Raw genomic sequence first — 13,265 nt, 5'->3', positions numbered from 1 at the left:
AAAAAAAAAAAAAAAAAATTGGGTTGGTTTGTCATAGCAGCAGAGCCTGTTGTGGGTACAGGAAGAAAGTCACAGCTTTGGAAGATCTGGACATTGGTGATGGAGGGAAGCTGGAGTTGAGTCCTGTGTGTATGCGAGCGTGTGTACCTGGCCACAGAGGCTGGTCTGCTCAGGGTCGGAAAAGCCCATTCGGGGGATCAGGCTAGGACACATGATAGAGGAGACACACCTGAGGGGGTTAATTTGGAAGCGGTTAGGACTGGACCAAGCTTGGGCACTGGAGGAGGCCAGAGTGGGTGGGGACCTGATGCCTGGGCACCTGATGCTTGGGCAGTGGGCTGGGAGGCATTTCTGCAATAGTCAAACTCCAACCGAGTTTCCAGGCTCCCTGACCTCCCAAACCCCATGGCCAAGTGTTGCTGGGGCAGAACTGAGCAGATTCCCTTCTGCAGAGGAAAAGTCTGTAAGCTTGATAACACAACAGGGTGACTATAGTCAATAATAACTTAATTGTACATTTTAAAATAACTTAGGCCAGGCACAGTAGTTCATGCCTATAATTCCAGAACTTTTGGGAGGCTGAGGTAGGCAGATCTCCTGAGGTCAGGAGTTCGAGACCAGCCTGGACAACATACATAGTGAAACCGCGTCTCTATTATAAATACAAAAATTAGCCAGGCATGGTGGTGGGCTCCTGTAATCCCAGCTCCTTGGGAGGTTGAGGCAGGAGAATTGCTTAAACCCGGGAGGCAGAGGTTGCAGTGAGCTGAGATCGCACCACTGTACTCCAGCCTGGGCAACAGAGTGAGACTCCGTCTCCAAAAAAAATAAATACAAACTTAAAAGAGTGTATATAGATTGCTTATAACTCAAAGGATACATGCTTGAGGGGATGGGTACCCCATTCTCCATGACATGCTTATTTCACATTGCATGCCTGTATCAAAATATCTCAGATACCCCATAAATATATACACCTACTAGGTACCCACAAAAATTAAAAATGAAAATAATGTAAAAAAAGTCAGCTGGAGTGGTGGCTCACACTTGTAATCCCAGCACTTTGGGAGGCCGCAGCAGGTGGATCACGAGGTCAGGAGTTCAAGACCAGCCTGGCTAATATGGTGAAACCCCATCTCTACTAAGAATACCAAAAAAAAAAAAAAAAATTAGCTGGGCCTGGTAGCCCACACCTGTAATCCCAGCTACTTGGGAGGCTGAGGCAGGAGAATCACTTGAACTCAGGAGGTGGAGGTTGCAGCGAGCTGAGATCGCGCCACTGCACTCCAGCCTAGGTGACAGAGCGAGACTCTGTCTCAAAAAAGAACAAAAAAAAGTCTACGAGCTCAAGTGTCCCAGCCACCAAGCAAATACTGAGTTTCCAGGCTTCACGTCCACAGGGGCCCGATGCCCAGGCAGGGGTAGGGACCGAGTGTTGTGACTCCGGACTATTTCCTAGTAGCACACAGGCTCACTTTTGGTTCCATTCAAGTATTAGTGAAATAAAGGCCTTGGGATCCCATCTGAAAGCCCTGGAGGACAGGAGTGAAGGCGAGTGGTGTGGGAGGTTGCTGTACGGGGACCTTGTCGGTGGCCTGGGGTAAATGTGACCATACTAGGCAGCTTCTTTTATAACCGTGTCACATCCCAGGTTTCTTGGAATTGCCTGGATCTGTACAGCAAATGGCAGGTTCCTGCAAATCAGGGGTGGCTTGAAATTCAGGCCTGAGACCGACTCCATCCTCCCTCTTTCCATCCCAGCCCTGGGTCTCTGAATGGTGCCTCCATCTTGCCTTGTGGCCACTCCCCACTTCCTGCAGGTGACTCAGGTCTTGGGTTCTTCTTGTGGTTGGAGGTCTGATCCATTCCAGGCTCCTGATTCTTAATCTTCAGGGCCACTCTAATATTCCACCTGCAACCTATCACAGCCTGGTTTGTGCCAAAGTCAAGAGGAAATGCCTTTGGAAGATTGGTGAACCCAAACTAGGGCCTCCTGAAGCCAACAAGCCAGAGAGGCCGCTGTGCAAGGGCAGGCCTAATCCTGGTTTTGTGGGGGCTTAGAACAGGTGTGACTCTTTGACACTGTTTTTTTGGTTGCGGGGAATGGAGTCTCACTCTGCCACCCAGGCTGCAGTGCAGTAGCTTGATCTCAGCTCACTGCAACCTCCGCCTCCCAAGCTCAATTAATCCTCCCACCTCAACCCCCTTGAGTAGCTGGAACCACAGGCGTGAGCCACCACACTTGATGGCTTTATATATATATATATACACACACACACACACACACATATATATATACACACATATATATATATATATATTTTTTTTTTTTGATAGAGATGGGATTTCACCACACTGCCCAGGCTGGTCTCAAACTCCTGAGCTCAAGTCATCAGCCCTCCTCGGCCTCCCAAAGTGCCGGGATTACAGGCGTGAGCCACCTCGCCCCACTGGCTCTTTTACATTTGATCTTAGATGAAGGGCCAAGAAGCGATATCTGTGGCTCTTTGGCTCTTTTTATTTTTTATTTCTATTTTAGAGATGGAGTCTCACTCTGTCACCCAGGCTGGAATGCAGTGGTGCAATCATAGCTCACTGCAGCCTCAAACTCCCAGGCTCAAGTGATCTTCCCGCCTCAGCCTCCTGAGTAGCTGGGACTATAAGGCACGCACCACCATGCCCAGCTAGGTTTTGATTTTTATTTTGTAGAAATGGTGTATCATTATGTTGCCCAGGCTGGCCTTGAACTCAGGGTCTTAAGTGATCCTCCCACCTTGGCCTCCTAAAATGCTAGGATTACACCTAGCACCTGGCCTGCAGTTAAGTTTTAATGGGGAGGATAGACAGGGAAAGGGGCACGTGGGAACCTTCTGGTGTCAATTATTCTATAGCCTACATTATATTTTTATCTATATCCTATTATTTTATATATTGATCAGGAGGGTGGTTATTCAAGGGCATATGCATATGGAAAATTCATTGAGCTGTACATTTAATACAATTTACACCTATAGTACCTTAATAAAAAAGAAAAACAAGTGAATAAAAATTGCAAAATTAGGCCGGGTTCAGTGGCTCATGCCTGTAATCCCAGCACTTTGGGAGGCCGAGGCAGGCAGATCACTCGGGGTCAGGAGTTTGAGACCAGACTGACCAACATGGTGAAACCCCGTCTCTACTAAATATACAAAAAAAGAAGAAGAAAATTAGCTGGGTGTGGTGGCAAACGCCTGTAATCTCAGCTACTTGAAGAATGAAGCAGGAGAATCACTTGAACTTGGGAGGCTGAGGTTATAGTGAGCCAAGATCTCGCCACTGCACTCCAGCCTGGGCGACAGAGTGAGACTCTTGTCTCAAAAAACAAACAAAAAGCAAAATTAGATGCAAGGTTTTTAAGTTGAGCACTCCCACATTTCTCTTAAATGTGACCCCTTACGTTTCCTTACCTTTGGCCCTGGGGGAGGGGGGCCCGCCCACTCCCCGCCCACGTTATGAGCCCCTCCCCCCAGTGCCCCCTTTCCCCGCTCCCGCGGCCGTCTGGCTCCGCGTCTCTCCAGCTTCTCCTTCCCCCAGCGCCCTACCTTGCGGCTGAACTCCTGGGCCTTGCGCCTGCGCTCTCGGTGCACCGCTTCCGGGCGCTTGCGGCCAGCCAAGTGAAGCAGCTCACGGCCCAGAGCTAGGCCGCGGCCGCACCGCGGGGCCCGCAAGACTGTGGTTGGGGCCGCTGGGCCGGATCCCGGGCCGGGGCCACCGTCGGGACCTGGGAGTACACCCAGGCTGGGCGGCACACGTGGGCAGCGCCGTGCCAGGCGCACAAGGCGCTCGCGGCTCAGACCACCCACCGCCAGCCCCTCCACCTCCAGGATCTGGTCGCCTGGCCGCAGTCCTCCAGCATGTGCGCTGCTTCCCTCGGCCACCTCCAGGACGAAGCAGGGGCCGGAGCCACCTAGCCGGAAGCCAAAGTCCTCCGGCCAGCCCTGATTGGTGGCCGGCATGGCAGCGGTGGCCATGCACCTGCAACTGGAGACAGAACAGGGATTTTCTTGCGGCTCTGTCCGTGGCTCCAATGCCACTCAAATGCCCTGGGCATGGGCCACTGAAGGCCTCTACTTATCTCTGCCTCATCCCTCTGACTCTTTGTCTTTGTCTCAATTCCCTTCCATCTGTCTGTCCTTTTTTTTTTTTGAAATGGAGTTTCACTCTTGTTGCCCAGGCTGGAGTGCAATGGCGCGATCTTGCTCACCGCAACCTCTGCCTCCTGGGTTCAAGCATTTCTCCTGCCTCAGCCTCCCAAGTAGCTGGGATTACAGGCATGCGCCACCATGCCCGGCTAATTTTGTATTTTTAGTAGAGACAGGGTCTTTCCATATTGGTCAGGCTAGTCTCGAACTCCTGACCTTAGGTGATCTGCCTGCCTTGGCCTCCCAAAGTGTTGGGATTACAACGTGAGCCACCATGCCAGCCTTGCCTAATTTTTGTATTTTTTTGTAGAGACAGTGTTTCACCATGTTACCTAGGCTGGTCTTGAACTCCTGGCCTCAGGTGATTCGTCTGCCTTGGCCTCTCAAAATGCTAGGATTATAGACATGAGCCATCGTGCCTTGCCTATTTTTTTTTTTTTTTAACTAAAAACAAAATTAGGGAGGGGGTGTAAAAGAAAAGTGACCCTTCCTTAAAGTCTTCTTTTGAGTGCCTGGGATTTTTTTTTTTTTTTTGAGATGAAGTCTCCCTCTGTCTCGGAGGCTGGAGTGCAGTGGTGCACTATCTCTGCTCACTGCAAGCTCCACCTCCTGGGTTCAAGCCATTCTCCTGCCTCAGCCTCCTGATAGCTGGGACTACAAGCCCCCGCCACTATGCCCAGCTAATTTTTTGTATTTTTTTTTTAGTGGAGACGGGGTTTCACCGTGTTAGCCAGGATGGCCTCAATCTCCTGACCTCGTGATCCGCCCCCCTCAGCCTCCCAAAGTGCTGGGATTACAGGTGTGAGCCACTACACCCGGCCCAGGGCCTTGGATTTTTAACCAATGTGGCCACACCCTTTTCCATGGGCCCCTCCTGATTCCACAGGTCTATTTTACTGTCTTACACAATATACTTGGCTTCCATGGGCCCTCCTCACTTCCTACACCTTAATCCCTCTTCTTACCCCTCTCCATCTACCAAAATTCCCTTTCAGGATCTGGCATGAATCACACACTTCCTGAAGCCCAGAATGTTGGAGCAGAATGGTCTCCCAGAGACCATTCATATCTCTGGGACTTTATTTTTTTATTTAATTTATTTTATTTTATGTTATGTTATGTTATGTTAATGTTATGTTATTTTATGTTATTTTATTTTATTTTTGAGACAGAGTCTTGTTCTGTCGCCCAGGCTGGAGTGTAGTGGTGTGATCTCGGCTCACTGCAACCTCTGACTCCCGGGTTCAAGCGATTCTCCTGCCTTAGCCTCCCGAATAGCTGAGATTACAGGTGCCTACCACCACGCCCGGCTACTTTTTGTATTTTTAGTAGAGACAGGGTTTCACCATATTGGCCAGGCTGGTCTCCAACTCCTGATCTCAGGTGATCCACCTGCCTCAGCCTCCCAAATTGCTGTGATTACAGGCATGAGCCACAGTGCCCAGCCTCTGGGGCTCTATTTTATTTTGCTTTATTTTTTAGAGGCAGAGTCTCACTCTGTTGCCCAGTCTGGAATGCAGAAACATCATCATATCTCACTGCAGACTCGACCTTCCAAGCTGAAGTCATCCTCCTGCCTCAGCCTCCTGAGTGGCTGGTACCACAGGCGCATACTACCATGCCCACCTAATTTTTTTAAAAAGTTTAATAGAAATAGGGTCTCACTCTGTTGCCCAGACAGCTCTCAAACTTCTGGGCTCAAGCGATCCTGCTTCTTCAGCTTCCCAAAGTGCTGGGATTACATGTGTGAGCCACTGCACCCAGCCTACGGGAGAATTTAGAAACCTCCTCAGACCCAGCATATGCTATGTCTGCTCCTTGAGACAGGAGAGGGCCCTAACCCAAGGTCACCCAGCTGGGGAATGGCAGAGCCAGGTTGCCCTCAGGCCCCCATCCAAGGCTCTCTCCACAGAGGCTCCCCACACACCTCAGGCAAAGCCTCAAACCTCTGTCCAGACGTCTCCTGCCTGGCTTGAGAATGCCCTCCCTGGCTTCCCTTCACTCGTATTGTAGGAGGTGGAGTGGGTTGATGTCCTCTTTCCTATGCCCTGGGATTTGGGGAACAAACATTTATGTACTGGCCCTGGTGGCAGGGGTGGGCATTGACCAGGCTGGCCAATCACTGTGTCTCAGCTGTTGTCCTCTGTGTCCCACAGAGGGCTTTTCAGAGCCCTTACAGAGTTGATATGTTGATCCTGAGAGAGAACCATCTTTCTGTGGGTCTGTTAGCTGTACGGACATCGAAGGTTTGGGGCTGCTGGCAGCCATGTTGCCACCAAGTGGCGGATCAGTTCTTACGACATCATCCGAACTCCTGGATCCAGCTGTGCCTGAAATGCACCCAACTTACATTTGACAAAAGGACTTCTCAGGAACACAGGCTCATACATTCCTCTTTTTGGTTGTTGTTTTTTAAAGCCTGTTTGGCTGGATGAGGTGGCTCATGCCTGTAATCTCCGTGCTTTGGAAGACCGAGACAGGAGGATCACTTGAGCCCAGGAGTTCAAGACAGCCTGGACAACAGCGCAAGACACTGTCATTTTTTTTTTCTTTTTTTTTCCGAGACGGAGTTTCACTCTGTCACCACACTGGAGTGCAATGACTCGATCTTAGCTCACTGCAACCTCCCGGGTTCAAGCGATTCTCCTGCCTCAGCCTCCCGAGTACCTGGAACTGCAGGTGCACACCACCACACATGGTTAATTTTTGTATTTTTTTTTTTTTTTTTTTTTGAGATGGAGTCTAGCTCTGTCGCCCGGGCTGGAGTGCAGTGGCGTGATCTCAGCTCACTGCAAGCTCTGCCCCCGGGGTTTACGCCATTCTCTGGCCTCAGCCTCCCGAGTAGCTGGGACTACAGGCGCCCACCACCTCGCCCGGCTCGTTTTTTGTATTTTTTAGTAGAGACGGGGTTTCACCATGTTAGCCAGGATGGTCTCGATCTCCTGACCTCGTGATCCGCCCGTCTCGGCCTCCCAAAGTGCTGGGATTACAGGCTTGAGCCACCGCGCCCGGCCCCAATTTTTGTATTTTTTTTGTAGAGATGGGGTTTCGCCATGTTGGCCAGGCTGTTCTCAAACTCCTGGCCTCAGGTGATTCACCCACCTCAGCCTCTGAAAGTGCTGGGATTAGAGGCATAAGCCAGACCCTGTCTTTAAAAAAAAAAATTAGCAGAGCATGGTGGTACACACCTGCAGTCCTAGCTACTCAGGAGGCTGAGGTGGGAGAATTACCTGAACCCAGGAGTCTGAGGCTGCAGTGAGCTATGATTACATCACTGTACTGCAGCCTGGATGACAGAGCAAGACCCTGCCTCTAAAAAGAAATAAAAATTGACCAGGCACGGTGGCTTACACCTGTAATCCAGCACTTTGGGAGGCTGAGGCGGGTGGATTGCTTGACCTCAGGAGTTGGAGATCAGCCTGGGGCCACATAGCAAGACACCATCTCTTCCCAAAAAACACACAAATTTAGCCACGTGCCTGTAGTTTCAGCTACTTGGGAGGCTGAGGTGTGAGGATCAGTTGAGCCCATGGGAGTGTAGGCTGCAATGAGCCATGATGGTGCCACCACACTCCAGCCTGGGCAGTAGAGTGAGATCCTGTCTCAAAAATAAACAAACAAATGAATAAGTAAATAAATAAATTTTTAAAAATGTAAGGCTGTTTAGAGTTCAGTTCTAATCACTTGCAACTAGTGGGATACTCAGTGCTAGAAATCTCTAAGTAAAGAGGAAACAAGAAGAGGTCTCATATGAAAGTTGCATCTCGGCCGGACGCAGTACCTCATGCCTGTATCCCAGCACTTTGGGAGGCCAAGGCGGGCGGATCACAAGGTCGGGAGATCAAGACCATCCTGGCTAAGACGGTGAAACACTGTCTCTACTAAAAATACAAAAAAAAAATCAAAAAATTAGCCGGGTGTGCTGGTATGTGCCTATAGTCCCAGCTACTCAGAAGGCTGAGGCAGGAGAATCACTTGAACCTGGGAGGCAGAGGTTGCAAGGAGCCAAGATCGTACCACTGCACTCCAGCCTGGGCGACAGAGTGAGACTCTGTCTCAAAAAAACAAAAAAGAAAAACAAGAAAAAATTTTTTTTTTGAGACGGTCTCACTCTCACCCAGACTGGCTCACTGCAACCTCTGCCTCCCAAACTCTAGTGATTCTCCTGCCTCAGCCTCCCAAGTAGCTGAGATTACAGGTGTGTGCCACTACCACCCAGCTAATTTTTGTATTTGCGGTAGAGACAGGGTTTCACCATGTTGGTCAGGCTGGTCTTGAACTCCTGACCTCAAATGATCCACCTCCCAAAGTGCTGGGATTACAGACATGAGCCACTGCACCCGGCCCATTTTTTAAAATAGAGACCTGGTGTCGCTATGTTTCCCAGACTGGTCTTGAATTCCTGGCCTCAAGTGATCCTCCCGCCTCAGCCTGGTGTGTGTTTCTGTTTATAGTAAGGGTTTCTTGCAGGAGCCCATGGCGGCCTCTGAAACCGTAGGCAGTAGGTGGTGTGGTCAGTATGGTTCTGGTCAGTGTGTGAAGGCTTCCTGAGCTGGCTTGGAAGAACCTCTGAGGGCTGGTTTTGCAAGGCCCTGGGCTTGGGTGCCGCTCAGTCCCCTGCAGATGTGTGAAGATCTGCCCATGGCCATCCTTCTCACAGAACCAGCCTCTCCTAGGAGGTCTGGGGAACACTTCCAGGAAGCTGTGGAGTTGGGAACTGGGGACGAGGAAGAGACCTCTGATGAACTAGAAGGAAATTTCTTTGAGTGACACCCAGTGAGAACTGTTCTCACCTGGCCACCAGAGGGCCCAATGAGAGAACTCCTCGCACTAGGTGGGAAACAGGCTGTCACACCCTGAGGCTGGCGGGATCAGATCCAAACATATCCCAGGGGTCCTCATCCTGAGCTGCCAGGTTGCGGTGCTGCCCTCTAGGCATGGAGCTTCAGGGACACTTCATCTGTCACTTGGTGGCAAAGCAGTGGGCTCCTGTGGTCCCCTGTGCCCAGGTGGGGTTTAGGCTTCACCCCATCCTGGAGGGGCCTGAATTCAACCATGAGAGGAGACTCCACTCCCCATCATCAAGGAAGGGCTGGCCAGGCACAGTGGCTCACACCTGTAATCCCAGCACTTTCAGAGGCCAAGGCAGGTGGATCACTAGAGTTCAGGCGTTCAAGACCAGCCTAGCCAATGTGGTGAAACTCCGTCCCTGCTGAAAATACAAAACTTAGCCGGGCGTGGTGGTGCACGCCTATAATGCCAGCTACTCGGAAGGCTGAGGTGGGAGAATCGCTTGAACCCCGGAGGCGGAGGTTGCAGTGAGCAGAGATTGTGACACTGCACTCCAGCCTGGGTGACAGAGTGAGACTCTGTCTCAAAAAAAAAAAAAAAAGGAAGGGCTGGTTGGAAACCGAATTGGGGGCTGAGACACAATTCCCGCATCCCCATGTACACCTGTTCTGGCCCCCACACCTGTGAGTGGGTGGTAGTGCCGCCCATCAGGGGCTGAAGCAGGGAACTTCTGACACCTCCACACCCAGTCTGGTTGGGTTAGCCCGCAGTACTGACCCCCAGGGCTCCTGAACCCTGGCAAGTCCTCCGATGTATCCCCCGCCCTGCAGACTGACCCAAGCCCTCTCTTCCGCCCATCAGAGCCCCCAGCCTGGCCCACTGTCTTTTCCTTCACCTTTCCTGGAAGCAGGAGTACAGGCTCTTACTGGGGATCACTGGGCTAGCTCAGAGCACGAGGAAGAGGCATCTCTGGACCCCCGATCTCAGATGAGTGGGTGCTGTGCCCCCAGCCCAGGTCCGCTCACCTTTCTCGCTGATGACTGCAATGACCACGGAGTTCAGAGCACAGTGCTCCCGGGACGCCCAAGGACACTCACTTGTGGCCAGCCCTCTGCTGCTCAGGGCCTTGGCATCAGTTACTGATGTGCCCGCAGTGACAGTTGGAGTTTCTAAGGCAAAGTGATCCTCTGGGTAACCCGAGAAGGCCCCAGTTACCAGGTGGACCAGCAGGATGGCTGGATGGCTTGGCCAGGGCCCAAGCCGGCCGGCCCCTCCTGCTTACTCCTGAGTGGGGGGTGAGCCACGGCTGGGGCCCGGCCCATCCATGAAGTCCCAGAGCATGGCAGGTAGGTCGAGAGGATTCAGGGGTGTTGCTTTGGAGTAGGGTATATCACTTGGTTCAGAGGGAACAGTGATGCTGGAGGGGATTGTGAAACCCAAAAGGGTGTGAGAATCCAGTTCCGCAGAGAATGTCGCAGTGGGAGCCTGACAGGCTGAGAATATTGGCAGAAGGGGAGACCCAGGATAGCAAAAATGCTTTGGGGGCCAGGCGCAGTGGCTCACATCTATAATCCCAGCGCTTTGGGAGGCCGAGGCGGGTGGATGGCTTGAGGCCAGGCATTTGAGACCAGCCTGGCCAACATGGTGAAACCCTGTCGCTACTAAAAATACAAAATTAGCCAGGCATGGTGGCGGGCTCCTGTAATTCCAGCTACGCGGGAGGCTGAGGCAGGAGAATCGCTTGAACCTGGGAGGTGGATGTTGTGGTGAGCCAAGATTACACCACTGCACTCCAGCCTGGGCAACGAGAGCAAAATCCTGTCTCAAAACAAAACAAACAAAAGCAAGCAAACACACAAAAGCAAACAAACAAAAAATCAAAAAGCTTTAGGGAAAAACTAAGACACTCTGAATTTGAAATGAAAAACTAAGGAACTCCAGCAGAGTCCCTAGGATTTGCTGATGTTTGAACCTGGGGTGTAAAATGAAGAGAGACGTCAATGACGCCAGCCCCTCTCCACAGCACCCACCCAAGAGTCTCCAGAGACTTTTCCATATCTGCTGACACCCCCGGGAAACCCTGCTGGCCTGGGGCTGGCTTCCCTTCCTCCTCCTGCTGGCAAGAAGATGGAACATGGAGTATGGAGTAGAATGTCAGGCTGGGATTGCAGCAATGCCCTTTCTCCAGTAGAAAGAGTACCGGACTCAGAGTCCTCCTGAGAGTTGAAAGGTGGATGTAAAAGATTGAATAACCCAAAAGCTTTTTTCTACTCCTCTCACACTCAATGGAACAACACAAACACTTCTTTGTCTTTTTTGTTTTTTTGGGATGGAGTCTTGCTCTGTCACCCAGGCTAGAGTGCAGTGGCACGATCTTGGCTCACTGCAATCTCTGTCTCCCAAGTTGAAGCGATTCTCCTGTCTCAGCCTCCCGAGTAGCTGGGATTATAGGTACCCACCACTAGGCCTGGCTAGTTTTTGCATTTTTAGTAGAGACGGAGTTTCACCATCTTGGCCAGGCTGGTCCTGAACTCCTGACATTGTGATCCATCTGCCTCGGCCTCCCAAAGTGCTGGGATTGCAGGCATGAGCCACAGCACTCAGCCTTTTTCTTTCTTTCTTTCTTTTTTTCTTTTTTTCCTTTCTGAGACAGGGTCTCACTCTGTCACCCAGGCTGGAGTGCAGTGGCGCCATCTCACCTCACTGCAACCTCCACCTCCCAAGTTCAAGCAATTCTGCTGTCTCAGCCTCCCGAGTAGCTGGGATTACAGGTGCGTGCCACCACGCCCAGTTAATATTTGTATTTTTAGTAGAGACAGGGTTTCACCATGTTGGCCAGGCTGGTCTCAAACTCCTGGCCTCAAGTGATCCACCTGCCTCAACCTCCCAAAGTGCTGGGATTACAGGTGTGAGCCACCATGCCCGGCCAACAACACAAACATTTATGATATCAGATTGGGGGGCTCCCATACACACCAAGCAAGTCTCCAATGGACACCAGCTAAATGTCCTATAATTCTGCATTTGGAGTTGGGGCCTCTAAGGAAGTAATAGAGGTCAACTGGTCAGAAGGCTGAGACCCTGATCTGATAGGATTAGTGTCCTTATAAGAAGAGACAGACCAGGCACAGTGGCTCACCACTTTGAGAAGCCGAGGCTGGTGGGTCACCTGAGGTCGGGAGTTTGAGATCAGCCTGGCCAACATGGAGAAACCCTGTGTCTACTAAAAATACAAAATTAGCCAGGCGTGGTGGTGCATGCCTGTAATCCCAGCTACTCCTCCAGAGGCTGAGGCAGGAGAATCACTTGAACCCGGGAGGTGGAGGTTGCCGTGAGCCGAGATCGTGCCATTGCACTCCAACCTGGGCAACGAGAATGAAACTCCGTCTCAAAAAAAAGAAGAAGAAGAAGAAGAAGAGACACCAGGCCTGGCATGGTGGCTTATGCCTGTAATCCCAGCACTTTGGGAGGAAGATCGCTTGAGCTCAGGAGTTCAACACCAGTCTGGGCAACATGGCAAAACCCCGTCTCTATGAAAAACACAAAAATTAACTGGGCATGGTGGCATGTGCCTGTAGTCTCAGCTACTTGGGAGGCTCAGGTAGAAGGCTCAGGTGGGAGGATCACTTGAGCCCAGGAGACTGAGGCTGCAGTGAGCTGTGATTAGCCACTGGACTCCAGCCTGGGCAACAGAGCCAGATCCTGTATTGAAAAAAGAAGAAGAAGAAGAAGAGACACCAAAGAGCTCACTTACTATCTCTTAGAGTGTGCCAACAAGAGACCATTGAGGACACAATAAGAAGGCGGCAGTCTACAAACCAGAAAAAGAGCCCTCACCAGGAGCCCATTTGGCCAGCACCTTGCTCATGGTTCTCCTGTCTCCAGAACAGTCAGCAAATAAATTTCTGCTGTTTAAGCCACTCAGTCTATGGTATTTGTTATGGCAGCCTGAACTAAAACAAGTAGAGTGAGTAGTGCTATGGTCTGAATGTTTACATCCCCTACAATTCATAGGTTGAAACTTAATCCCCAGTCTGACAATATTAAAAGGTGGGACCTTTGGGAGATATAAATTAGAAGGATTAGTGTCCTTATAAAAGAGGCTTCAGGGAGGCTATTTGTCCTTTCACTACGTGAGGACACCATGAAAGATAACAGCTATGGGCTGGGTGCGTTGGCTCACGCCTGTAATCCCAACACTTTGGGAGACAGAGGCAGGAGGATCATGAGGTCAGGAGATTGAGAACATGCCAGCTAACACAGTGAAACCTCGTCTCTACTAAAAATACAATA

General features: G+C 51.0%; 1 protein-coding gene across 1 annotated transcript in view; it reads right to left on the bottom strand.

Moving 5' to 3' along the window:
- The window catches only part of GRID2IP (glutamate receptor, ionotropic, delta 2 (Grid2) interacting protein), a 68,604-nt gene extending 64,594 nt beyond the window's left edge, over positions 1-4,010 (bottom strand). The window contains exon 1 of the mRNA XM_011934402.1: positions 3,582-4,010. Coding sequence (XP_011789792.1) covers positions 3,582-4,010 — 429 coding nt within the window. The remainder of the gene's footprint in view (positions 1-3,581) is intronic.
- Positions 4,011-13,265: the final 9,255 nt, after the last annotated feature.

Source organism: Colobus angolensis, unplaced genomic scaffold, assembly GCF_000951035.1.
Source record: "Colobus angolensis palliatus isolate OR3802 unplaced genomic scaffold, Cang.pa_1.0 Scaffold135, whole genome shotgun sequence".
Classification (NCBI taxonomy): Eukaryota; Metazoa; Chordata; class Mammalia; order Primates; family Cercopithecidae; genus Colobus; species Colobus angolensis.
Note: the sequence above shows the minus strand (reverse complement) of the source record. Positions and strands in the feature narration are given on the sequence as shown.